General features: G+C 50.1%; 1 protein-coding gene and 1 pseudogene across 7 annotated transcripts; one reads left to right on the top strand and one right to left on the bottom strand.

Moving 5' to 3' along the window:
- Nucleotides 1–82: 82 nt before the first annotated feature.
- Nucleotides 83–27296, top strand: ALOXE3 (arachidonate epidermal lipoxygenase 3). Of its 6 annotated transcripts, none has more exons than XR_013535567.1 (17): nucleotides 83–487; nucleotides 1097–1297; nucleotides 2168–2372; nucleotides 3772–3853; nucleotides 4402–4521; nucleotides 4843–4968; nucleotides 7324–7427; nucleotides 7988–8160; nucleotides 8963–9106; nucleotides 9196–9399; nucleotides 9489–9575; nucleotides 10093–10262; nucleotides 10847–10968; nucleotides 18573–18722; nucleotides 19163–19263; nucleotides 19842–20012; nucleotides 26416–27296. XR_013535567.1 is itself a non-coding variant. In XM_008996564.5 (16 exons), the coding sequence occupies exons 1-16, from the start codon at nucleotides 353–355 to the stop codon at nucleotides 26593–26595; spliced, it is 2325 nt and encodes a 774-aa protein (XP_008994812.2). In that variant the 5' UTR covers nucleotides 83–352; the 3' UTR covers nucleotides 26596–27296. The 6 variants fall into 6 exon arrangements, 2 of the variants coding, with proteins under 2 accessions (XP_008994812.2, XP_054111793.2); XR_013535568.1 differs by having other exon boundaries at nucleotides 18573–18730; XM_008996564.5 differs by lacking the exon at nucleotides 18573–18722.
- On the bottom strand, nucleotides 11880–12740 carry LOC100411273 (chromobox protein homolog 3 pseudogene; annotated as a pseudogene). The gene has a single exon (XR_008481490.2). The product of XR_008481490.2 is annotated as a chromobox protein homolog 3 pseudogene (transcript).

Below are 27296 nucleotides of genomic sequence, written 5' to 3'. Positions count from 1 at the left end.
CGTTTGCTCCCTGCTTATAAGTGAGTTCTCTTTATGAAAATCCAGGCTTGTAGAACTGAGAGAGGATTGTGTATATCTGAGCAGAATATTCTAGCACAGATTCAGGGTCAGCGAGTGAAGCCCGCCTGCTGCTGATTGTGCTTTCTCTGACTTCCATCCTTAGAGCCCCAGCCAAGGCTGGGACGCAGGGATTGGAGCATCCTGGCGGCTGGAGCCATGCGGCTCCAGAACTGGCCTCGCGGGGCCGCCGCGGGCTGTGGGCTTCCCTCTCCTAGAGGTTCATCCCAGCCACTTGTGGCCCAGATCCCGGACACCCGGGCTCCTGCCCAGGGTCCCGCAGGCTCAGGGCGGTATGGAGCGGATAAGAATGCCACGTGGGACCTTCAGATACTGTGTGCCGGCGCTGTATTTCGTTTTCCTGACTGGCCGTACTCCAGAGCAGAGACTGAGGTCGGGCGTGCCAAAGGTTGAGGACAAAGAGGGCCAGGTGAGGGGGGATCGGTGTATGGGGTGACAGGGGCGCTGTTCCTGACCATTTGACATGTGCTGGAATGCGTGTGCGACTCACCTGCGTGTGATTTATGACCGAGTGCAGCTCTCCACTGTTCAATGATTCACACGGATGATTCACAAGTAGGAATGCATGTGCCCTGCTCTCAGCTCCGCCTGGGAAAGGGGAGGAGCGGATCTTGGGGGACACTGGGGAGTAGGCGGACAAGCACTCCAGGGCATCAATCCGGGCCACTGACCAGGCGGAGGGCAGTGTCCCAATTATACGTGCGTCACCTCCTGCATGTCTCCGTCTCAGCAGCTGGGTCCTGCCTCCGCAGTGGAACCCAGGCTCTTGATATCCATCTGGGTGAGCCAGCCAGAGGGACTGGCTGTGTCGGAGGCAAGCAAACAAGTATTAGAGTGCAAGACTGTGGGCGGGGAGAGAGAGCCCGAGCCTCCAGCAGGGAGTTTCGGAGAAAGAGGGAGAGAGCCCAGGAACATCCCGGAGAGAGCTGGGCCCTTTCTCAGCCCTACCCTACCCCGCAGCCCCTAGCCCTCCATCCAGAAACCCAGGCCTGTCCCACCCGCTGCTCTCCTCCTCCAGGCCTGCTGCTGCTGTGGCCAGCGTTGCCGGGGGCAGCACTTCCTCCCTCCCATCATGGCAGTGTACCGCCTGTGTGTGACCACTGGTCCCTACCTGAAGGCCGGCACACTGGACAACATCTCTGTCACACTGGTGGGCACGTGTGGTGAAAGCCCCAAGCAGAGGCTAGATCGAATGGGCAGGGACTTCGCCCCGGGATCGGTGAGTACAAAGGAGAGAGCGAAGCGCGACCTCTGAGGGGCAGGGCCCGTAGGGGAAACCGAGGCGGGAGGAGCATTCCTTCTGGACTCGTGCGATTCTCTGAACTCGGGATACCAGCCCTGACCTCCCGACCTTCCCCATCGAGGTCCCTGTCTTTTCTGGAGATGGTAAGCTCCATCCAGGAAGGACTGTAGAGAGGAAGGGGCATTGGGCGGAGAATAGAGAGACTTTCTGGCTTCTAAACTCCTCCCGTAATTGACAGTGGGCTTTGGGCAAGTTGCTTCTCCTCTCTGAGCCTGGATTTCCTCTTATCTGGAGGAGATCTGCCTGCCTCTGCCAGCCCCAGGGGGCCTTCACAAGGGTTCCCAGCCTTCCTAGGAAGCTAGTGAAATGCAGTACCCATTATGCTTAGGCACCTTTTTCTCTTTCTTTTTTTCTTTTTTTGAGATGGAGTTTTGCTCTTGTTGCCCAGGCTGGAGTGCAGTGGCGTGATCTCAGCTTACTACAACCTTCACCTCTCAGGTTCAAGCGCCTCCTGAGTAGCTGGGATTTCAGGTGCCCCCACCACGCCTGACTAATTTTTTGTATATTTAGTAGAGACGGGGTTTCATCATGTCTGCCAGGCTGGTCTCGAACTCCTGACCTCAGGTGATCCTCCTGCCTCGGCCTCCCAAAGTATTGAGATTACAGGTGGAGCCACCCGCGCCATGTCCGGGCACCTTTTTCTAATTCATAGAAAAGCCCGGTGTGGGCTGGCAGCAGATCGGGTTTGTGTCCGAATAGGCTTAGGTGTAGATGCACCTTGCAAGGTGCAAGGACAGCCTTGGCAGTTTCCCGCCTCTCACCTGCTTGCTATCTTGGTCCCCTCAGGTACAGAAGTACAAGGTCCGCTGCTCAGCGGAGCTGGGTGAGCTCTTGATGCTGCGTGTACACAAGGAGCGCTACGCTTTCTTCCGCAAGGACTCTTGGTACTGCAGCCGCATCTGTGTTACCCAACCGGATGGTACTGTATCCCACTTCCCCTGCTATCAGTGGATTGAGGGCTACTGCACCGTGGAGCTGCGGCCAGGAACAGGTGGGCAGGGACGAGGGCTGGCTGTACTGCAGAAGGTGTCTTTTGGGATTAGGAGTGGGGTCTCACAGAGCCCCTGAGTAAGGGGAATAAGATTGGGGTCAGAAACTCTGGGGTCCCAAGGAGATGTTTTCTGAAAAACAAAACAAAACAAAACACCTGAAATCGGGAGTTCGAGACCACCCTGACCAACATGGAGAAACCCCATCTCTACTAAAAATACAAAATTAGCCAGGCATGGTGATGTATGCCTGTAATCCACCTACTTGAGAGGCTGAGGCGGGATAATCACTTGAACCTGGGAGGTGGAGGCTGGAGGCTGCGGGGAGCCGAGATCACAGCATTGCACTCCAGACTGGGCAACAAGAGCAAAAACTCCATCGCAAAAAAAAAAAAAAAGGGGGAGCCTCTCAAGCCCTGAAATGCGGGGCTTTCCAGACGATATTGACTCCTCTGGAAACTCACACAGACACACACATTGAATTTCTTCAATGCCATCCCTGCGTGAGGCTACTGCCCCTCTGATGAACACCTTCTGTAGGCATGCGCCCTTCTCATACACACAGGGAGCACTTTGCCTTCCACAGCCTCCCTCTGCTCTTCTCCAGAGTCAGTTCCTCTGGAGCCCAGACAGTAACTAACCTGCAAGCTGAGTAATTTGATTTTAACAGGTAGAGCAGCCCTGACTGCTTAGAGAGTTTAGCTGGAGAGGCCCTGTTCCCTCCATACTACTAACTTTTCTAGTGTGGATGAGTCCCTGTGAGGTGCTGTTAGGGTTCCTTGTTGAATTTGTGGGGCCCTCCTTGGATGCTGGGCTTGAGATCCTTCAGTCTCCAGAGCTACCTGATCTGGAGAGCCAACAGTAGGGCTGCTCTGGGTGTTGGGAGGAGGCTCAGGATGAAGGGTGGATATTCTAGGTCAAAGTAAGTCAAGTGAACATTACCCCATGGCCCATAATGAGCTTTCCATAGACCTCAGTATATATAAGCCCTCAGCACATCCATCCATCATCACAGCACATCCATCCATAGCTTCACAAAACATATTTGTTCATCAGTCATTTACCAAATACATGTTATACACATGGTGCCAGGAGCCATGCTAGAAGCTGGGAATACAGAGGAAAAAAAGAAAATACAAGACGACTTCTGCCCTCAAGGAGCTTAGAGTGTGGAGAGGCGACAAACATGCCAAGGACTAAGAAGGGTGTTATAATTTGGGGGTGAGGCTGTCTTGAATCCCTTCTACTGATGGATACACAAAGGATGTGGGGGCATCGCCACATGATTCCCAGGGCTGTGGCTGTTGGATTGGGTCCAGGGGTCAGGGGGTTCAGGCAAGGTTTGCGGAAGGTGTTGTTTGAAAAGACACTTATGCCAAGAGTAATTTTCATTCTCCACAGCAAGAACTGTTTGTCAGGACTCCCTTCCCCTCCTCCTGGATCACAGGATACGGGAGCTCCAGGCCCGACAAGAATGCTACCGGTGAGGGTGGCCTAATTTAACTTCTTTCCCCATCTTCATTCTGACCTCAGCCTTCATCAGATTGTTCCTAACTCTAACCTCATTCTCAACCTTGGGTGCCTAGCTTGGATCAGGACTCTTATTTAGACCTAACCCTGCTTTAATAGTGACCCTGAACCTGAACTGAGAACATCAGCAGTAACAGTTGTCCTAACACCACCAATGAATCCGTCCTCAGCCCTCAACTGTCCCTGATGTAACCCAGATCCCAATAACAGAAGTGATCTGAGGTACCCACCAATCTCAGTCCTTTCTCAGCCTCCCTGTGAAACTGCCATGATTTTAATCTCAACACAAACCCATCTCTAAACCAGCGTGGGCATTAATGCCTTCCTCAAATGCTACCCTCATGTGAAGCCCAGTGCTTTCATGGAGAAATGTCCAATTCCTTGTCACCTATCCAGAAAGCAGGTGGTTTCTGAAGTTTTCGTCTGAAGTCATGTCTTTAAACCTAAGGCTTGTGTTTACCCCGAGCTGACCCGCCACCTCTGACCTCTTTGCCTTGGAAGCTGGAAGATCTATGCCCCTGGCTTCCCCCGCATTGTGGACGTCAGCAGCTTTCAGGAGATGGAGTCAGACAAGAAATTTGCCTTGACAAAGACAACAACTTGTATAGACCAGGATGACAGGTGAGGACCAAAGCTCGGGAAGGAAGGAAAAGGAAGTCAAGTGGAGGGTGTGCTGGGAGGAAGGGTCCTGACAGCCTGAGGAGGGGTAGGGTCTATGATAGCAGTTGCATTCAAGTGTCAGGATGGGAGACAGCCCCAAAGGGTGTGGCAGAAGGGACAAGAGTGAGGAGGTTATTTTAGGTCAGGAGAAGAGAGGGCAGGGGAGGAGCTGGGAGTAAGGGAGACCTGGGGACTCGGAAGGCAGGAAAGAGGGAAGGAATTAAGGGATGGGCTGCAGGGCCCACTGACTAGCTTCTGTCTTTCTACTCCCCTGACCCCCAGCAGTGGGAATCGGTACCTGCCCGGCTTCCCCATGAAGATTGACATCCCATCCCTGCTGTACATGGAGCCCAATATTCGCTACTCAGCCACCAAGACGGCCTCACTGCTCTTCAATGCCATCCCTGCGTGAGGCTACTGCCCCTCTGATGAACACCTTACATCTCTGCCCATTCATCCCTCTCCTCCTGCCCCAGACTGCCCTTCTTCATCCCCAGTATCCCTCCTCCATGCCCTAGTCCCTCCTCTCAGGACGAATTTCCTCTCCCTGCCCCCCAGTCTTCCTTCTCTTCTTTTCTTCCCTTCCTGCCCATCTCCCTCTTCTGCTCCCCAGTCCCCTCTCCCTGCCCCCAGACTCCTCAGCCTCTGCTTTCATGACTGAACTCCTCCAAGTTTTCCCACCCACAGGGTGTTGATTGGGCAGGCCCCCAGCAAGCGTTTGTACAGTGAGCGCATGAGTGCTTAGGAAGCCAGGTGACATTGTTCCTGGACCTGTCAGATCACTAATTCTCCCTTGCCATCCTGCCTTCCCCAGGGGCCCACACTTTCAGGGCACATCACATCTTTGTACATCCTATGTTATTGACCAATTGCCAAAGGCCTACCTGTTGCATGCTATTCCCTTTCCTTTTTTTTTTTTTTTTTTTTGAGATAGAGTCTTACTCTGTCACTCAGGCTGGAGTGCAGTGGTGAAATCTTGGTTCACCGCAGTCTTTGCCTCCCTGGTTTGAGTGATTCACCTCAGCCTCCCGAGTAGCTGGGATTACAGGGATGTGCCACCATACCTGGCTAATTTTTGCATTTTTAGTAGAGACAGGGTTTCATCATCTTGGCCAGGCTGGTCTCAAACTCCTGACCTCCGGACTACCTCGGCCTCCCAAACTGCTGGGATTACAGGTGTGAGCCACAGCGCCTGGCCTCCATTCCCTTTCCTTTGATTCAGCCCATTTAGTGAGTGCCTATTGTGAGCTGGGTATGATGGGGCAGACACAGCCAAGTCCTTGCCCTGAGGAGCTCGTAGTATAATGGGATGATATATGTCCACTGGGCTTACAATATGATTTGAGGATTGAAGAGTGTGAAAGATCCATGGCATGTGTTTTGGGGGAGTTCAGGCAATGCTCCATAAAGGACTTTGCTTCTGAGCCATGCCTAGAACAGATAGATTTTGATCATAGAGATGTAATAGATGGCTTTCTACCAGAGGCACAGCTTAAATGAAGCCCTGGAAGTAGGGTAAAGCTGATTTAATGTCAAGCATTTTTCTCCTCAATATAAAATAATGTTGCAGGGCATGGTGGGGCACACCTGTAGTCCCTGCTACTTGGGAGGTTGAGACACGAGGATTGCTTGAACCCAGAGGTTTGAGGCTGCAGTGAGCTATGATTGTGTCTATTTTCCTTCTTCGTCTTCTTTTTTTTTTAAGATGGGGTTTCATCATGTTGGTTAGTCTGGTCTTGAACTCCCGACCTCAGGTGATCCTCCCGCCTTGGCCTCCAAAGTGCTTGGATTACAGGCTTGAGCCACCGCACCCAGCCCCACCCCCCTTTTTTTAAACTGAGTTTTGCTCTGTCACCGAGGCTGAAGTGCAGTTGTGTGATCTTGGATCACAGCAACCTCCACCTCCTGGGTTCAAGCGATTCTCCTGCCTCAGCCTCCCGAGTAGCTGGGATTACAGGCGTGTGCCACCATGCCTGGCTAATTTTTTGTACTTTTAGTAGAGACAGCCAGGATGGTTTTGATCTCCTGACCTCATGATCCGCCCACCTCGGCCTTCCAAAGTGTTGGGATTACAGGCATGAGCCATGGTGCCCGGTCTGATTGTGTCTATGAACAGCCACTGCACTCCAGCCTTGGTAACACAGGGAGACTCCATCTTAAAAAGAAGGAAAAAAAATAATGCTCACTGTAAAAACTCAAACAGTATAGACATCCAGAAAGTGAAGAGTGTGTGTCCCTCCATGTGCCAGCCCCACTTCCACCACCCAGTGTACAAAGCATGTCTCTGATCATGTTTGGAGAGTGGGTCTTGGTTGGCCCTGTCTAATGCCCAGGATGGGAGAAAATGCTGGAAAAACGTTCGTAGAAACTGGCTGCTGGGAATCTCCATGGACTGGTCAGGCTTGGCAGATGGGGCCCTGTCCTGTAGGCAGAAGAGAGCCAATGGAGGTCTATGACAAGATGGCAGCCTAGAGAACACAGGCCAAGACACCAGCGAGGGTGGCTTGTCTGCACCATAGGGCCGTGTGAGCTACCTTTACATGAGCGTGCAATGACCTGTCTTAGGGATGGTTGCATGTGAACCAGGGTCTCCTGAGACCACAGAACCTCCACTGGGCACTAGGCTTTTTCTTCCATGTGGGTTGTTAGGCATCTCTACTCTTGGGATGGACTCTGTCAGTTCCTCCAGGCAGAGGGGCACACAGTGGTTCCCAGCAGACTCCACCCCCCATATCCCACCCTCACTTTTTCCTCTCCCATCAGGTCCTTGGGAATGAAGCTTCGAGGGCTGTTGGATCGCAAGGGCTCCTGGAAGAAGCTGGATGACATGCGAAACAACTTCTGGTGCCACAAGACCTTCACGACAAGTGAGCAGAACCAGGCAGGAGTTGTCTCCCCCTCATCTCATCTCGGGCTCAGACCCCTTCCTCCCCTTCCTGGGAAAGGGCCCTCTCCCAGCCCTCGCAGGGATTCTGCTGAATTTGAGTGGAGGGACTCCTGGCTTCACTGGTGGCATCTCCCAGATTCCTCTGGAGGACAAGACACCTCCTCTGAGGAGGGGACAAAAATAGGGGAGTCAGGAGAGAGAGACACTCTGCTTGCCTGGGAGAGGGTGACAGTCATTTAGGGAATCTTAATTCTGACTGGGGCACATGACTGTCTTCACCTACTCTAAACAGCAAGCACTCCAGGCTTTGGGTCCAAAAAGGCTTTGGTTTAAATCCCTGCTCTGCCACTCAGCTGTGCAAGTCACTCCACCTCTCTGACCCTTAGTGTCTAGTGTTAAATTGAAGATATAATGATTCCTACCTCATAAGAGTTTTTGGGAAGAAAACCTAAACCACAATGATAAGCAAAGGGCTTGGGAGGACCAAGAATCTAGGGAAGTAGTTTCTAGACCAACTGCTCCCCTCTCTTGCCCCCGCAGAGTATGTCACAGAGCACTGGAGCGAGGATCACTTCTTCGGGTACCAGTACCTAAATGGCGTCAATCCCATCATGCTCCACTGCATCTCCAGCTTGCCCAGCAAGCTGCCTGTCACCAGTAATATGGTGGCCCCCTTGCTGGGACAGAGCACATGCCTGCAGACAGAGCTAGAGGTGGGTAAAGACCTGGGCAGTGGGCCTGATAGGTGGGAGGTGGGTGTGTGACCATTATAGACAAGCGATATGTGTAGGAGGGTACGAAAATGGCCTGGGCTGCATCTCACCTGTGGACCTCATCCTCTGGGCAGCCGTGATGCTGCACAATTTAAGTAGAGCAGATGCAGATGAGGGTCAGATGGGGCTTGGGAGGCTTTGAGGCCTGAGAAGGGGCCTGGTGAAAAGGTGTGAACAGGCAGGGTGGCTGCAGGGACAGCTTGGAGGAGGACTTGCTCTTGTTTTGAGGCCTCCTGAGGAGGTGCTGAGGCCCGAGGGAGGCTGTTTTAGGACAGGTCAATGGTAGGGCCACCAGATACACCAGGGAAAATCACAGAGAACTAGGGGCTCAGAGAAGAAGCAACTGACCCAGTCTCTTTGGGGCAGCTAAGCCCTCAGGCATTCTCCTCCAGAAAGCTAGAGACGTGGTTGGTCAGTTCTCTCGTGCTGATTTAGCTGTTGCTGGTTACAGAGTGATCAGATCTCAGAAGGGGATTCCATCTGAGTCGAGAGTGGGAAGGACTAGGTATGGGTGAGGAGGAGGGGACAGTGGCTTGTCCCAGCAGGCTGGCGCTTGCACAAGGAAGGACTCAGCGGGACTTCATTCCAGACATTCTGGGTAGGGCGGGGTACCCCACGTTGGCAGTTAATTCAGGCACCAAGAATTTCTGAGGCCTCAGCTGGGGTAGAAGTGGGCAGGGAAACGTGAGGGAACCAGAGCGCCGGTGGGGAGTCACACTCAACCTCTGCGCGCCTTCTGCAGAGGGGGAATATCTTCCTAGCGGACTACTGGATCCTGGCGGAGGCCCCCACCCACTGCCTAAACGACCGCCCGCAGTACGTGGCCGCCCCGCTGTGCCTGCTGTGGCTCAGCCCCCAGGGGGCGCTGGTGCCCTTGGCCATTCAGGTGAGCCCGGCAGCGCCGCCTGGGGGTGGGGCCTAAGGGGCCAACCGCCAGCCCGGAACCCCATCATCCCTCGTTCCTTTCGGACGCAGCTCAGCCAGACCCCCGGGCCCGACAGCCCCATCTTCCTGCCCACTGACTCCGACTGGGACTGGCTGCTGGCCAAGACGTGGGTGCGCAATTCTGAGTTCCTGGTGCACGAGAACAACACGCACTTTCTGTGCACGCATTTGCTGTGCGAGGCCTTCGCCATGGCCACGCTGCGCCAGCTGCCGCTCTGCCACCCCATCTACAAGGTCCGCGACCCCGGGCGGGGACCCAGTGGGGCGGGGGCCGGGCGGCATTTTCCCCCGCTTTCGGCTGACGCGACCCGCTCCGCTCGCAGCTCCTGCTCCCCCACACTCGCTACACGCTGCAGGTGAACACCATCGCGAGGGCCACGCTGCTCAACCCCGAGGGCCTCGTGGACCAGGTGCGGCCTCCCCGCTGGGCCCCTGAGGCTTCGCCCGCGAGGACGCTTTGCCCCGCTACCCGCCCCCAAGCCCCTTGTGAGCACACCTGGGGTGTGAGAGCACCTGCACAATCCCTGCCTCTTCCCCCAGCCCCGCCCACTCCGCTGGTCTCCTACTTGCCCACTTCACAGGCCCTGTCCCGGGCCCTAGCTCCCGCTACGGGTCCACAGGCAGGGCAGCCTCGTCCTGAGCTCCAGCACTACCTTCAGCTGATCCGGAGCCCAGCCAGGCTCCCTGGCATACAGTACATTCTTTAAGTTACCGAATACCTAAGGATCTCCTCTTATGCATGTAATGGGGTCTCAAGCTCCGCAGCCTGTGTCAGGCAGGCCCTCGTGGGTATTTGATCCGTGGTTGTTAATTGCTTGATGAACTGAAGAAGGTCCTCTCTGGGCCGAGTCCCCAGCCCCATCTCGTGCCCAGACACTAGGGTGGGGATTGGGACGGCCCGGGAGCCGAGCTGTGTTGTGTCCTCAGGTCACCTCCATCGGGAGGCAAGGACTCCTCTACCTCATGAGCACGGGCCTGGCCCACTTCACCTACACCAATTTCTGCCTTCCGGACAGCCTGCGGGCCCGCGGCGTCCTGGCTATCCCCAACTACTACTACCGAGACGACGGCTTGAAGATCTGGGCGGCCATTGAGAGGTGCGGGGCAGGACCGGAAGTCCCACCAGGGTCTCCTGGCCTGGGGCACTGTGGTCCCTGTGCTCATGGTGGCTGGGGATTCCAGGTGTTTTCACACCCCAGCATATGGAATTCTTGAGGGTATGAATTGGGTTTGGGGTCCCCTCTGAGATGTCAAGTAGCTGCTGTCCAGAGGGGGGCTGGGGATATGTGGATGCAGGGGAAGGAGGGGGTGTCCAGTGGAGTCACAGTATCAGGGCTGATGCATCAGCTAAGCATGGGCTAGGACCTCGGGGCAGGCAGATCTTCCTTCCTCCTGGGTGCTGAGTGGGGAGGGGGTGGTGGCATGAGTCAGACTCTCTCAGTGCACTCCCTGCCCACCCCCCTAGGCCCCTGTGCAGGAAGGAGGTGTGGAGCACCCATGACTCAGGAGTGAGTGGGGCTTAAGGGAAGCCTGGACACTCAGATTCCAGCTGCACCTGGGGGTCCCCACTGAACCCCCATGGCTCTCTGCTCTCTGCCACCTGAGCAGCTGTGGGCCTTGGTTTTCTGGTCAGGCCTGATCCCATGTTTACTCCAGTGGCACTGGTATCTCTTTCCTGCAGCTTTGTCTCAGAAATCGTGGGCTACTATTATCCCAGTGATGCATCTGTGCAGCAGGATTCAGAGCTGCAGGCCTGGGTTGGTGAAATTTTTGCTCAGGCGTTCCTGGGCCGGGAAAGCTCAGGTATCCCCTCTCTATCCCACTTTCTGAATAGGCTCTGATGATATAACACTTTGCCCTGCCCCCCTCCCATCAGTCATTTATTGATCAGCCTTTGAAGTAGATACTGTTAATATCCTCACTTAGCAGATAAGGAAAGAGGCATAAAGAAGGCCATGCAGGCCGGGCGCGGTGGCTCAAGCCTGTAATCCCAGCACTTTGGGAAGCCGTGGTGGGTGGATCATGAGGTCAAGAGATTGAGACCATCCCGGTCAACATGGTGAAACACCGTCTCTACTAAAAAAAAAATACAAAAAATTAGCTGGGCGTGGTGGCTCGTGCCTGTAATCCCGGCTACTCGGGAGGCTGAGGCAGGAGAATTGCCTGAACCCAGGAGGCGGAGGTTGCAGTGAGCTGAGATCGCGCCATTGCACTTCAGCCTGGGTAACAAGAGCGAAACTCCGTCTCAAAAAAAAAAAAAAAAGGCCATGCAAGGCGGGTTCTGAGCCAACTCCAATTGTCTCCAAAGCCCTTGCTTGTATCCTCTGCTCTGTGCCCCTCAGTCCGGTGACCTTTTCACAAGTCCATCCATTCATTTCCGCTTCCTGAGCTCTGTCAATGTGCTGGAACATGCAGTGGGAACCATCTCTGACTTCAGAGGATTCTGGGAACCTTCTCTCAAACCCTTTTTCCTGTCCTGCCACATGGCCCCTCCAGCCACCAACCTCTCTTCATTCCTTTGGCTGCAAACTTCTTGGAGTGCGTTGGTCTTGCTGTGGCCTGACCCCTCATTTATGATTGTCACCAGACCTTAACTCTCCCTTCTCTTCTGACACTGCCTGAGAGGCCTCAGAACCACCGCCACCACCAGTGGCTCCCTCTTAGACCTTATTTTCCTTAACCCAGTGGAGCAGATACCTCAGATCACACCCTCCTTTCTTTTTTTTTTTTTTCTGATCAAGGAAGCAACTACAGAAAGCTTTTATTGATTTGTTCAAAGTAACCAGTGCTATGGATGCAAAAAACCCCCCAACAACTCTTCCAACACTACTTTCAAAACGAACATATCAAACTTGATTTCCATTGGAGGTAGTTATTTCGTCATAATAGTAAACCAAAAACAAGACCCAAATTTTATATATATATATAAATATATATAAAAAAGTGAACAATTATTGAGCTTCATCTTCTGGACAAGAATGCCAAGTTAGTCTTTCCTCATAAAAAGCAATTACAATTTGAGGACACTTCATATTTGCCTCTTTCGCCAGCACCAAGTCTGCCTCATCTGAATCTTTCCATTTCATGAGAAACATCAATTCCCCACTGCCGTCTGTGGCACCAATTATCCTTTCAGGATCAAGACCTCTGGCAAATCCTCTTGGTTTGTCAGCATCTCTTTTCTTCTTTGATTTGCTGTCATCAGATTCACTGTCAGATAAAGATTTTCTTTTTGTACCATCTTTTTCTTTGTCAGCTTTTTGAGAATTAAGAAATGCTTCAATCAACTCTAGACAATCTAAATTTTCTTCAGGTTCCCAAGTATTGTCAGCATCTGTAAATCCCTTCCACTTCAGGAAATATTCCACTTTCCCATTTACTACATGTCGATCTAGTACTTTTTCCACCACAAATTCTTCAGTCTCTGCCTCTTCAACTTTTTTACTCTTTCCATTCTGTTTCTTTCCCATTTTCTGCAATGTAGTTTTATTGGAGGCCATTTTTTATTGCAGACTTGAAGAGCTATTATTCACCGCCTCCGAGGTGCTCGGGGTCGCGGGTCTGCGGCGTCTTCCCACCCTCCTTTCTTTACAGTCTTCCCTTAGCTCCAGGAAGGGCGTGTCCTTCTGACTCCCTGCGTCTTCCCAGGTCCCAGCTTCTCCCCATCCCACCTCTTGCCTTGTCCTCAATCTCTGACTCCTCTCTACCCCTCTCTTATGGAATGAGTATTTCTTCTGTTTCTCCTCTGCAGCTGATTTCCAGACTCAGAAATCTCTGAAGCCTGCATTCCCCATTCTCTGAAAGACTTTTAAAAAATTATTTTTGAGATGGAATCTTGCTCTGTCGTCCAGGCTGGAGTGCAGTGGCTCAATCTCAACTCACTGCAAACTCCACCTCCTGGGTTCAAGTGATTCTCCTGCTTCAGCCTCCTGAGTAGCCAGGATTATAGGTGCCCCCACCACGCCCAGCTAATTTTTGTATTTTTAGTATAGGCAGGGTTTCATCATATTGGCCAGGCTGGTCTTCAACTCCTGACCTTGTGATCCGCCTGCCTCGGCCTCCGAAAGTGCTGGGATTACAGGAATGAATCATTGTGCCCAGCCAACATTTTTTTTTAAACTGCACCTTTCGGAGCATCACTAACTCATAGACTGCATGCCAAGTCAGCCTTTTCTTCTTCTTTTGTTTTTGGTATAGACGAGGGGGGTGGTCTTTGCTTTTTTGCTCAGGCCGGTTTTGAACTTTTGGCTTCAAGCAATCCTCCGGCCTCAGCCTGCCAAAGTGCTAGGATTATAGGAATGAGCATCATGCCCAGCCGGAACTTTTCTTTTTGATGTCTCATTGTCACCCTTAAGCCCAGCACATGACAGCTGTACGGTCACCCCTCCATAGAGTGAGATCTGGCTATGGTTCAGTTACACAGCCCATTGATACTCTAGCGACACTGTATTTTGCAGTTTGTATTCTGCCACGCAAAAATGTAGAAGGCAGATGCGGTGGCTCAGGCCTGTAATCCCAGCGCTTTGGGAGGCCGAGGCGGATGGATCACCTGAGGTGTCAGGAGTTGGAGACCAGCCTGACTAATATGGTGAAACCCCATCTCTACTAAAAATTTGGGTGTGGTGCCATGTGACTGTCGTCCCAGCTACTCAGGAGGCTGAGACAGGAGAATTGCTTGAACCCAGGAGGTGGAGGTTGCAGTGACCCAAGATTGCGCCACTGCACTCCAGCCTGGGCGAAAAGAGTGAGACTCTGTCTCAAAAAAAAAGTAGAAGAAGCCTGTCTATCTGGGGGTAGTGGAAGAAAAGGGAAAACTCAGAGTGGCACAGTTGTCCATCCTCCAGACCTGGCCTTGGAATTCTCTCAGCAGGAAGGTGGCTTTTAAGCTTCCTTAGTCCTTCCAAAGGCCACCTAGAGGAGCCCCTGTATGTGGTGCCCAAGGGAGAGATGGGATGGTCTCAAGTCACCTCCAAATAGAATGAACAGCTATTGCAGCCCTGTAATGGGCTTAGAGGCTTTTCTTTTTAAACAAAAGTTTTTTCAGACATACAGAAAAGCAGAGTATAGTGTAATGAACACCCATTTACCCACCACTAGATTCAACAATTGCCAAAATTTTCCATATCAAATCTGTTGCTTTTGTTTATTGCTGAAGCTCTTTAAAGTAAGTTACAGTCATCTTACTTCACCCCTGATCAATATGCATCTTAAAAACAGACATTTTTCTTTTCTTCTTCTTTTTTTTTTTTTTTTGTTAATGAATGAGAGGTTCTTACGTTGCTCAGGTTGGCCCTGAGCTCATAGCCTCGCCTCCTCAAGCACCAGGACAACTGGCCCCAGCCACCGTGGCTCCCGACATCTTTCTTTTTCTTTTGTTTTTTAAACAGAGTCTCACTCTGCCACCCAGGCTGGAGTGCAGTGGCGTGATCTTGGCTCACTGCAACTTCCATCTCCCTGGTTCAAGCAGTTTTCATGCCTCAGCCTCCCAAGTAGCTGGGATTACAGGCTCATGCCACCATGCCCAGCTAACTTTTGTATTTTTAGTAGAGACAAGGTTTCACCATGTTGGCCAGGCTGGTCTTGCGCTCCTGACCTCATGTGATCCACCTTCCTCAGCCTCCCAGAGTGCTGGGATTATAGATGTGAGCTACCATACCTGGCAGAAATTGACATTTTTCTATATAACTGCAATATTGTCATCACACGAAACAAAATTAACATGACTTTCCAATGTCACTTTCATATCTAGTCCATATTCCAATTTCCACATTTGGCCAGGCACGGTGGCTCATGCCTGTAATCCCAGCACTTTGGGAAGCCGAGGTGGGCAGATCATTTGAGGTCAGGAGTTCAAGACCAGCCTGACCAACACGGTGAAAGCCTGTCTCTACTAAAAATACAAAAATTAGCCAAGTATGTTGTTGGGCATCTGTAATCTCAGCTACTTGGGTGGCTGAGGCAGGAGAATCTCTTGAACCCAGGAGGCAGAGGTTGCAGTGAGCCAAGATCGCCCCACTGCACTCCAGCCTGGGCAACAAAGACTCCCTCTCAAATAAATAAATAAAAACAAATTCCCCCATTTGACCCATTTCCTCCCAGCTGTTCCCTATTGATTTAGAAGCCAACCAAGGACCACATGCTGTTTTGTATTGGTTTCAACTCCAGAGTCTCTCATAACTTAGAACAGCCCCTCTTCCCGCTCTGCTTCCTAAAATCACGTGACATAGACTAATTGAAGAGCCAGGACTAGTTCTGCAGAATGTTTCACCTTCTGAATTTATCTAATTGTTTCCTCATGATGTCACTCACCTTATTCCTCTGTCTCCTGCTTTTTTGTTTTTTTGAGACAGAGTCTCACTCCATCACCCAGGCTGGAGTTCAGTGGTGCAATCTCGGCTCACAGCAACCTCTGCTTCCTGGGTTCAGGTGATTCTCATGCCTCAGCCTCCTGAATAGATGGATTTACAGGCGTGTGCCACCAGAGCCAGCTAATTTTTGTATTTTTATTTATTTATATATATATTTTAAGACGGGGTTTCACCATGTTGGTCAGTCTGGTCTTGAACTCCCGACCTCAGGTGATCCGCCTGCCTTGGCCTCCAAAGTGCTGGGATTACAGGTGTGAGTCACCACGCCCAGCCTAATTTCTGTATTTTTAGTAGAGACAGGGTTTCACCATGTTGGCCAGCCTGTCTCCCATGTTTTTTGTAAACAGAAGTCATATCTGAAGGTTTAATATTTTTGGCAAGAATATTTCTCAGGTGATGCTGTGTCCTCTGCATTGCATCATATTGGGATGCATATAATGTCAGGTTGTCTCACTATTAGTGATGCTGAGAGTGATTTCTGGGTTAAGGTGGTGACAGCCAGAACTCTTTTGGTTTTTTTTTCTTATTATTTTTTGAGACAGTGTTTTGCTTTGTTGCCCAGGCTGGAGTGCAGCAGCATGATCTTGGCTCACTGCGGCCTCTGCCTCTCGGGTTCAAGTGATTCTGTTGCCTCAGTCTCCCAAGTAGCTGAGATTACAGGCACCTGCCACCACGCCTGGCAAATTTTTGTATTTTTAGTAGAGATGCGGTTTCACCATGTTGGCCAGGCTGGTCTTGAACTCCTGACCTCAGGTGACCTCAGGCCCACCTTGGCCTCCCAAAGTGCTGAGATTATAGGCGTGAGCCACTGCACCTGGCCTTTGGGTTTTTAAAGCGTGACCCTTCCCTGTGTTTTGCAAACCTGCTGTTAATCATGCGCAGTCTTGGTCCTGACAGCTCCTCCTCCTTGGGCAGATGTTTTATATTTGGGTGTGTTTGTTTCCTACTTAAGACCCACAGAGGGGTGTAATTACTGTTAATTCAACTCCTCTATCTTACTTTATTCCATTTGTCTCTGATTTAATGTATCAGAACACTCTTCAGATTGATAACAGCTCTTCCAACTAATACAAATCTATTCTAGATTCACATACAGTATTTAAAAAGGCAAAACGCACTCGTTAGCCTCTGCCTCCCAGTGCAAGCGATTCTCCTGTCTCAGCCTCTCTAGTAACTGGGACTACAGTCACACACCACCGTGCCTGGAAAATTTTTGTATTTTTAGTAGAGATGAGTTTTTTTCCCACTATGTTGGTCAGGTTCCATATTCCAATGGGGGAAAAATAAGCAATATGAACTATGGAAAATTTTTCTTAGATGATCTGAGCTCCTCTTTGTTGTTTTTTTTTTTTGCTTTCATTTTCATTTTTTTTGAGACAGGGACTTGCTCTGTTGCTTAGGCTGGTCTCAAACTGCTTAGCTCAATCGATCCTCCTCCACCTCAGCCTTCCAAGTAGCTGACACTACAGGTGTGTCCACCTGCTTTGCTTTTTTGTTCTCAGCCTCCGAGTTTAGAGACTCATCCAAGAGCAGAGCATTCAGAGAACTCCCACATACTCCCAGGCAGATGTCGGATCTTTCTTCCCAACCTCTCTGTTCTATTCATATCAGCCTCTGCCCCGTCGGCCTGACTCCAAACCTTAGTTCTCTTTGACTCATGTTCCTTCTCTCTCTTCCTAAATCCAGTTAGGTGGCTGATCTCTATTGTCACCACCCTAATCGTAGCCTTCCTTACAGTGCTCTTGAATTGTAGCAGCTGCTTCTCAACCTCCCCCAGCCACTCGCTATTTACCTGCCAAGCCTGCAGGGCCACCACCCTGCTAATCCTCTGGAATACTGCCCAGAAACCACATGGCCCTGCAAGCCACTGCAGCGTCACCACCTCCAATTAGGTCCCTCCCTGATCCCTCACCCTGCTAATGCCCCATGCCTTCCCATTCTGGCTTTTTTTTTGAGACAGGGTCTTACTCTATGACTCAGACTGGAGTGCAGTGGCATGATCATGGTTCACTGCAGCCTTGACTTCCCAGGCTCAAATGATCCTCAACTTCAGCCTCCCTGGTAGCGGGGACTACCCAGGCACACACCACTACATCACCACATCCAGTTAATTAAAAAAATTTTTTTTTGTAGAGACAGGGTCTTGCTATGTTGCCTGGGCTGGTCTCAAACTCCTGGGCTTGAGCGATCTTCCCACCTCTGCCTCCCATGCTCTGGCTTCTTACCGTCTCACGCATTCACTTCATTCAGCCAGTAATTACCAGGCCCTTGATACTGATTAAGTCTTGTTCTAGATGCTGAGGTTTAGTGGTGAAAAAGACAAAAATTTTAGCCTCAGTGGAGCTTCACATTCTTTTGGAGAGAGAGAGATCATCAGCAAACAAGTATGTCAGGTGGTTATGCATGTGAAGAGGAAAACGGAGAGCGCCATGGAGTATCGTGTGGCAAGGGAGAGAGACTATTTCAGGGAAGTGGTCAGGGCGGAGACCTAAAGGAAATTCAGGTGCTACTTCTGGGGATAATGGGGGCAAGGGTAGCAGGCAGAGACATTGTAAGGGTACAGGCCCTGAGGTCTGAATGCGCTGGTGTGTTTGAGAAATATCAGGAAGACCTGCGTGGCTGGAGTCGAGTAAGTGAAAAGCCAGGAAGGAAAAGAAGGGAGAGAAGGGGCTGGGGCTAGATCAAGCAGGGCCATGGCAAGGTGAGTGAGATGGGAAGCCCTCCAGGGGTTTTATCAAAGGGTGACATAATCTGACAGGCGTATGTTCTCGATGCTGTGCAGTGTGAGATGATGTAGATGCTCAGGTGGGGCGTCAGGTAAGCCGCTGCAGGGTAATGCCCATGGCTGGGTCTGGAGCTCAGGAGCCAGGCACAGTCGGAGATGGGAATTTGGGAGTTGGTGAGTGAGAGGTGGTTAGAGCCATGGACTTGGACGAGATTAGTGAGGCACAGAGTGAAGAGGACCGAGGACTGAGCCTTGGAGCTCTCCCCTCTCCAGCCTGAAATACTTCTCTCTCTTTTTGCTTTTTCCTGTTCAAGGCTGACCCGTCTTTCAACTCACGAGGCCCCTCTTGTCCTCCAGGAGGCCTCCACTAACCACTCTGCTCTTGGTGCCCCTTTCTGTCCTGCCCGCCCTCTCCTCAAAGAGCCAAGCTCTGGCCTTAGGAGCTTCCTTCTGCTTCTGTCCCTGTGAGCTTGTGAGCAAAACACCCTGTGATCACTGGTCTCTGCTGCTAAGCCCAGCAGAGGATGGTTGGATACTGGGTGCTTGAACAAATCTTGGTGAATTGGGTAGAATTAAATCATTGCATGCTAACCGGGGCTGCAGGTGGATGTGCCTTGGAAGTCAGGGGGAGGCAGCCCGGCACTTGGCTTGAACCTGGCTCTGTCACTGGCCCTGCATATCGGGGATTTTCTGGCCAGATCCCAGCCCCTATCTCCTACCCTGACCAACCATCAGTAATGGCCATCCCTAACTTCAGCCCAACCCTAATCTGAGTCTTAAGACAGTCATGGCTAGGCATTCCTTACTTCCTCACTTTCCCCCTGTGGTAAGCCCCAGCCCTGAGCTGGCCCTAGGAATCCAGTACCTTCCATCCACACCCTGTACCCTTCCTCTCCACACCCAGGCTTCCCAAGCCGGCTGTGCACCCGAGGAGAGCTAGTGAAGTTCCTCACTGCAATCATCTTCAATTGCTCTGCCCAGCACGCTGCTGTCAACAGTGGGCAGGTGAGGCTGCAAAGGGCAGGCCTAGGGACATCAGGTGTCAGCAGTGGACCTGAGGCCTGTGTTTGGGTTGAGAGCATGGGTGGGTCAGGGTTGCAGTGGGTTTATGATGAGGCTTGGGGTTGGAGTGGCAACTGAGTGGGGTGAAGGGCTGGCACTGGGCGATAACTGGGTGGAGCTGGGTTCAAGGTCATAATGGCGACTCGAGTTGAGGTTAATTTGGGGGTAGAACTTGGGGGCTCCTCTCATGGTTAGAACTCAGCCTGGTGGAGTATCAGCTTGCTCTGTATGGCATGCCATCCCAAGGCCCTTTTCTAGAATTACCTCCACTCTGGGGCCACCTCCTTCCCTAGTGACTAACTCTACCCAGTCTGGAACACTGGGTGGGGAGTACAAGGAGTAAGCTGGCCTCCTGCCCCACCTCTGGGACTTTCCATTCCCTACCCCTTCCTCTCTTTCCATGATCCCCTCATTTCCCAACAATCATCCCTCAGATGGTAGAGGTGGGACTGGGGTGATGAAGAGGGAGCTGATGCTTCCCTTCTGGCCTGCTGACCCAACTGGGATGGGGGTCTCCACAGCATGACTTTGGGGCCTGGATGCCCAATGCTCCATCATCCATGAGGCAGCCCCCACCCCAGACCAAGGGGACCACCACCCTGAAGACTTACCTAGACACCCTCCCTGAAGTCAACATCAGCTGTAACAACCTCCTCCTCTTCTGGCTGGTTAGCCAAGAGCCCAAGGACCAGGTTCGTACACAGGGTGTTGAGGGGAGTAGGGTTTTTTAGGGCCACCAGTGGAGGTGGTGGTGGCCTTGTCTGGGGGCTTGAGGACTGACTGGTGGGTTTTATGTTCACTGCAGAGCTGCCTTGGTTTCTTCAGTTTCTTCAGAAAATGATAATTGATCCCAAAAGACATAGATGGAAGCAAATACCAGTTTAGTTACCAATGTATCTATTCATCCATTTATCCAACTGTTCATCCATCACCTACTCAGCTGTTCATCCAAACATTCAACAAGCATTTGTTGGACTGGGCATCGCGGCTCACACCTGCAATCCCAGCACTTTGGGAGGCTGAGGTGGGTGGAGCACCTGAGGTCAGGAGTTTGAGACCAGCCTAGCCAACATGGGGAAACCCTGTCTTTACTAAAAATACAAAGAATTAGCCAGGTGTGGTGGTGAGCACCTGTAATCCTAGCTACTCCAGAGGCCGAGGCAGGAGAATTGCTTGAACCTGGGAGGTGGAGGTTACAGTGAGCCAAGATCACACCACTGCACTCCAGCCTGGGTGACAGGGCAAGACTCTGTCTCAAAACCAAAACCAAAACTAAAACAAAACAAAACCAAAAAACAAGGCCTGGTGAGGTGGCTCACACCTGTAATCCCAGCACTCTGGGAGGCCAAGGTGGGCGAATCACTTGAGGTCAGGAGTTCGAGACCAGCCTGACCAATATGGAGAAACCCTGTCTCTACTAAAAATACAAAATTAGCCAGGCATGGTGGTATGTGCCTGTAATCTCAGCTACTAGGGAGGCTAAGGCAGGAAAATCACGTGAACCCAGGAGTCGGAGGTTTCAGTGAGCTGAAATTATGCCACTGCACTCCAGCTTGGGTGACAAGAGTGAACTCCATCTCAAAAATCTAAAAGCAAAAAAAACAAAACATTTCTTGGATACTTCCTACATGTCCACACAGCACTGGGCAGCAGGCCTATAAAGTTGGATGAGACCTTCCTGACTTTAAGAAGCCTGTGGTCTCATTGAGGAGACATACAGATCAATGAAAAAGCGTGCCACAGTGTTGTAGGAATTACTTATATATTAATTCCTCCATTCAACATGTACTTCCTGAGCACCAGTGGTGAGCCAGACACTGTTATGGGTACCTATGAGCCTTAGCCTTGTGATCTTACAGTCCAGTGACAGGTAAGGAGAGGGCCCTGTAGAACCTAACTGGGTCTGGGGGAACCCAGGAAGGCTTCTTGGAGAAAGTGACATCTAAGCTGAAACCTGCAGGACAAGCAGGAGGTGGACAGACATGAGGAGCAGGGTTAGTTTTTAGGGAGGGAGAAGGATAGAATTCAAGGAGGGAAGGTGAGAATTCACTGGTGTGTTTGTAGGATCACAAATGGAAATAGCAGAGTGGAGAGGAAGGTAGGGCTTTGTCTGCACAGTATTCATTTAGAAGGCAAAGGGGAGCCAATCAAGACTTCCCTACTCCCACCCCCACCTTCCCAGATGGAGTCTTGCTCTGTCACACAGGCTGAAGCACAATGATACAATCTCCGCTCACTGCAACCTCCGCCTCCTGGGTTCAAGCAATTCTCCTGCCTCAGCCTCCAGAGTAGCTGAGATTACAGGCATCTGCCATCGTACCCAGCTAATTTTTGTATTTTTAGTAGAGCCTGAGTTTCAACATGTTGGCCAAGCTGGTCTCAAACTCCTGACCTTGTGGTCTGCCCACTTTGGCCTCCCAAAGTGCTGGGATTACAGGCATGAGCCGAGCCTGGCTGCCGATCAAGCCTGAGGCCCAGTGGTTTAATCTGCTTGAGCAAGGGTGCTCTTGTGGCTGTGTGAACAGATGCAACAGGCAACTTTGGAGGCAGGGGCTAGAGAGGAGGCTATACCTCAGTTTAGGCCGGGCAAGTAGCCCTTTATCACCAGTAACCATCATCTCCATTTTCACATAGCCGCCTTGTGCACAAGCCCTTTGACAGGTGAATATCCTTATTTCTCATGCTTGACTCCCTTTGGTGCTAGAAAGATTCTAGATGTTGCTGGGTGCAGTGGCTCACACCTGTAATCCCAGCACTTTGGGAGGCTGAGGCTGGCAGATTGCTTGAGCCCAGAAATAGGAAACATGGTGAAACCCTGTCTCTACCCAAAACGCAAAAATTAGCCGGGTGTGTAGTGTGTGGCTGTGGTCCCAGCTGCTTGCAGGGGCTAAGGTAGGAGGATCACTTGAGCCCAGGAGGTAAAAAATGCAGTGAGCTGTGTTCATGTCACTGCACTCCAGCCTGGGTGACCAAAAAAAAAAAAAACAACAACAACAACAACAAAAAAACAAAAACAAAAAGAAACAAAGAAAGATTCCTGGGATCTTCTTTTGTTTGATCTTCCTGGGAATGGCAGGGCTCTGGGTCTAGTCCCTACTTGGTCCCAGGGGGATGACAGATGAGTAGGCACCAGGATGAGGGTGGAGGGCTCTCTCCTGTAAGCCATAGAAAGTTTAACTTGGAAACTTATAACAACAATAATAATGGCAGCTGTCACTGAGGAGATATCATTATCAGTCATTAAATCAGATCCTTTGTGCACACTATTTTAAAATTTGAAGTGAATACATAGCTCTATTTAAAATGCTTGGCAGCCAGGCACAGTGGCTCACACCTATTATCCCAGCACTTTGGAAGACTGATGTGGGTGGATCACCTGAGGTCAGGAGTTTGAGACCAGCCTGGACAACATGGTGAAACCCTGTCTCTACTAAAAATACAAAAATTAGCTGGGCATGATGGTGGGTGCCTGAAATCCCAGCTACTTGGGAGGCTGAGGTAGGAGAATCGCTTAAACCCGGGAGGCGGAGGTTGCAGTGGGCCAAGATCGTGTTACTGCCTGCACTCCAGCCTAGACAACAAGAATGAACTCTGTCTCAAAATAAATAAATAAATAAATGCCCAGCTAGCTCAGTCGGTAGAGCACAAGACTCTTAATCCCAGGGTCGTGGGTTCACAGCCCACATTGGGTGCCTTTTAAAACTTTTTTAGTAAAAAAATAAATAATAAAAATAAAATGCTTGGCACTGTGCTGGCATTTTATTTTCAGTAAATGGTAGTGCTACTTTACAGGGGGAAAAACAAGTTCAGGGAGATTCAGCAATTTGCTCAACAAAACAGAGCTAGTAAGTAGGCTTTTTTTTTTTTTTTTTTTGAGATGGAGTTTTGCTCTGTTGCCCAGGCTGGAGTGCAATGGCATGATCTCGGCTCACCACAACCTCTGCCTCCCAGGTTCAAGTGGTTCTCCTGCCTCAGCCTCTCAAATATCTGGGATTAGAGGCATGTGCCACCATGCCTGGCTAATTTTGTATTTTTAGTAGTGATGGGATTTCTCCATGTTGGTCAGGCTGGTTTTGAATTCCCAACCTTAGGTGATCCACCTGCCTCAGCCTGCCAGTGTTGGGATTACAGGTGTGAGACACTGCGCCCGGCGCAAGTAGGCTTTGAATCTAGTCTGTTATATTTCTGTATTCTGTTTTGTTTTCTCTTTCTTTCTTTGGTGTGTGTGTTCTGTTTTTCTTGATGGCTATACCATAGTTTTAGAAATCAAATATTAAGCCAGATGCAATAGCACAGGCCTGTAGTCTGAGCTACTCAGGAGGCTGTGGTGAGAGGATTCCTGGAGGACAGGAGTTCAAGGCTGCAGTGTGCTATGATCATGCCTGTGAACAGCCACTTCATTTCAGTAGGGGCCACATAACAAGACCTCGTCTTTAAGTAAGAAAAGAAAACAAGAAATTAGGAATGGGAAAGGCATATAACCAAAAATTCAGAAAAGATTTTTTACTTTTTTTTTTTGAGACAGAATCTCACTTTGTCACCCAGGCTAGAGTGCAGTTGTGAGGTCTCAGCTCACTGCAACCTCCACCTCCTGGGTTCAAGTGATTCTCCTGCCTCAGCCTCCCAAGTAGCTGGGATTACAAGTGCCTGCCGCCATGCCCAGCTAATATATATATATATATTTAGTAGAGATGAGGTTTCACTATGTTTGCCGGGCTGGTTTTGGAACTCCTGACTTCGTGATCTGCCCACCTCAGCCTCCCAAAGTGCTGGGATAACAGGTGTGAGCTACCGCACCCAGCCGATTTAAAAAATTATAATAAAATACTGCTTAGAGTTTCATGCAAACAGATTTGGAACTCTAAATGAAATGAATCTTTTTCTATGAAAATATGACACCTAAAACTCCAGAAGAGATAAAAAACCATAGAAAAATGTAAAAGGTTTTAAAAGATCTGATCCCTTTAAACTCCAAGGGACAAATGATTCCTAAGTCAGTCAAACTGTTTGAAAGCACAGCAAAAGGTGGGAGCTTCCTGAATCTGTCTTAAGGGGTGATGTATGGTTGTAATGGTTTATGTAGAGTGCTTATATGTTAGTTGTTATTACGAAAATGAACTTATAAGGCTCATGCCTGTAATCACAGCACTTTGGGAAGCAGAGGAGAGAGGATCGCTTGAGCCCAGGAGTTTAAGACCAGTCTGAGTAACATAGTAAGGCCTTGTCTCTAATAAGAAAATAAAAAAAAAACAACTAGCCAGGCATGATGGCATATGTCTGTGATCCCAGCTACTCAGGAGGCTGAGGTGGGAGGATTGCTTAAACTTGGGATTTCAAGGCTGCTGTGAGCCGTGATTCCATTGCTGCACTTCTGCCTGGGTGACAGAGTGAGACCCTGTCTCAAAAAAAAAAAAATTGTAACCTCATTCCACTTAGCTATAACAATCTTAAAAATATAACAGCCAATGAAGGCCAATAGTGAATAATAAAACAATAATACACCATGACAAAGTCTAATTTATTCTAGGAATGAAAGGTTGGTTCAACCTTACGAAATCTAGCAATATAATTCATTATGTCAATAAAGAGACATACCACATATTTATCTCACTATATGCTGTAAAAGCATTTGATGAATGTGAACAGTTGTTACTAATAAATACTCAGTGTAAAATGAAACCCCCTTAACGGGTTTTGATTAGAAGTATACTTCGGGCTGCACATGGTGGCTCATGCCTGTAATCCCAGCACTTTGGGAGGCCAAGGCAGGCGGATCACCTGAGGGAGTTCAAGACCAACCTGGTCAACACAGTGAAACCCCGTCTCTACTAAAAATACAAAAAGCAGCCAGGTGTGGTGGCAGCTGCCTATAATGCCAGCTACTTGGAAAGCTGAGGCAGGAGAATCACTTGAACCTGGGAGGCAGAGGTTGCAGTGAGCAAAGATCATGTCATTGTACTCCAGCCTGGGTGACAGAGTGAGACTCCATCTCAAAAAAAAAAAAAAAAAAAAAAGAGTATACTTAAGAAAATACTGTATTTATGGTGAGACCATAGATGTCTTCATTAAAGTCAGAGAAAGGAAAATAATGCCCACTGTTACCGCTGCTATTTAACATTGATTTAGAGGCCTTCACCAATGCAATAAAACAAGAAAAGGAATCTGTTAAAGATCAGTATTGGCAATAGTTACATTATATGAAGGTTCTGTTAAGTGGAAAGTGTGTGCTGGTTAGGAGGCTGGGCCTCTGCGTTGTTGTGATGAGCTGGTTGCAAGATGTGATCGTGGGGGAAGGACAGTCCTGTACACAGGATAGAGGTGACGGAGTTTACTGTGATATTTCTTGATTGTGGTTGCCCAAGCTATAAAGTGTGGTAGTGTGGGATGACGGTGATTGTGTTGGCAAAAGTTCCATCACAGTGGTTGACTGTGTGATTGTGAAGATGCCTTAGAATCAGGATGCTGGTTGTTTTCAGGAGTTGAATTTTGTGAAATTGTGAGGTAGTAGGTATATTCTTGGTATATTTGCTGGACCATGTTTATGTTGATCTCAGCTGTATGAGAAATGTGGTTGTATTCTTTTAGTTCATAGAGCAGTTGGATCAGGTGTGAAAGGGACTTTTAAAGGTTTTGTAGGCCAGGCGCAGTGGCTTACACCGGTAATCCTAGTGCTTTGGGAGGCCAAGGAGGATCACTTGAGCCCAGGAATTTGAGGCTGCAATGGCTATGATCACACCACTACTCCAGCCTGCGCAACACAGTGAGACCCTGCCTCAAAAAACATTTTTTCTAGTTCAACCCATCCATTTTCAGATGTGGGAATTGCGTCTCTGAGTCAGAGGCTTGCCAGCAGAGGCAGCACTGAATTTGGGTTGGCTGGCTCCTAGTCACATTGTGTCCCCTACTCTGTTTGGGGTTTGGGTACTGGGGGGCCGTTTGTGTTGGATGTGTGGAGTGGTAGTTTGGGGCCCTGGTTTGAAGGGCAAGTGCTTACAATGGCTACAACTTGATGATATTTGCTGTTACATGTGGTCCTTCATTATTCTCCACCCCATCTTGAATGCCATCCTGACCTCTTGCCTGATTTCCTCCCAGAGGCCCCTGGGCACCTACCCAGATGAGCACTTCACAGAGGAGGCCCCAAGGCAAAGCATCGCTGCCTTCCAGAGCCGCCTGGCCCAGATCTCGAGGGACATCCAGGAGCGGAATCAGGGCCTTGAGCTGCCCTACACCTACCTGGACCCTCCGTTCATCGAGAACAGCGTCTCCATCTAACCACCCCCAAATACCACCCAAGAAGAAAGAAAGGTGCAAGCATGAGGAGGAATGGTTCCTTAAGGTTCTCCAGACCCTTCCATCTTCCCTGTTCTCAGTTCGCCTGAACCTTCTTGTCTGCACGTGGGGACCTTTGCAGCCAAGATGGCTCTGACATCATACAAACTGCGCCCTGAGCTGTGAAAGGCCAGGACAGCAGCGTCCAGGGTTACGAACCATTGACTAAAGTCCAATGCACAGTAGCCCCTCCGAAAGGAAGGAACTGCTTCACTTCTTGCTCTACTTTGGGTAGCCTGTTGTTCTAGCCCTTTGGAATGCCCAGCTTGGGTTTCTGAGCTTTTCTTCTTCACCCTCCCCATCCCCAAACTCCTTCTCCTACCATGCCTTTTTACTTTCCCTTTCCTGCAAGCCTAGGGCCAGTCAACCCACTTCCTTCTCTGGAAAGTCCAGGAAATGGCACAGAAAGGCTATGTGCCTGAGTCTGACATGTGCTTCCCTTTGTCCCCAGCACCTTTAAGGGGAGGGGAAGAATCAGAATGCAGCCTGCCTGGACCTCTAACTGCTATTCTTAGAGACAGGTTCCTTGGCCTGGGGTGTTTGTGGGGATCGATCTCTCTCAAGCTTTTGTTCCACTCCACTTTCATTCCATTTTTTTTCTTTTTGTCCTTGAGCCCAGTGAATTCAATAAAAACCAAAATATT

The sequence above is a fragment of the Callithrix jacchus genome, chromosome 5 (genome assembly GCF_049354715.1).
Source record: "Callithrix jacchus isolate 240 chromosome 5, calJac240_pri, whole genome shotgun sequence".
NCBI classification, from domain to species: Eukaryota; Metazoa; Chordata; class Mammalia; order Primates; family Cebidae; genus Callithrix; species Callithrix jacchus.
This window is presented reverse-complemented; position numbering and strand designations above follow the sequence as displayed.

What these genes read in the sequence shown, in the direction of transcription:
- ALOXE3 (XM_008996564.5), top strand. Translation starts at nt 353, where the DNA reads ATGGAGCGGATAAGAATGCCACGTGGGACCTTCAGATACTGTGTGCCG. An exon ending in GGGACTTCGCCCCGGGATCG is followed by an intron (nt 1,298 to 2,167) that starts GTGAGTACAAAG and finishes TGGTCCCCTCAG; the next exon opens with GTACAGAAGTACAAGGTCCG. An exon ending in GGAGCTGCGGCCAGGAACAG is followed by an intron (nt 2,373 to 3,771) that starts GTGGGCAGGGAC and finishes CATTCTCCACAG; the next exon opens with CAAGAACTGTTTGTCAGGAC.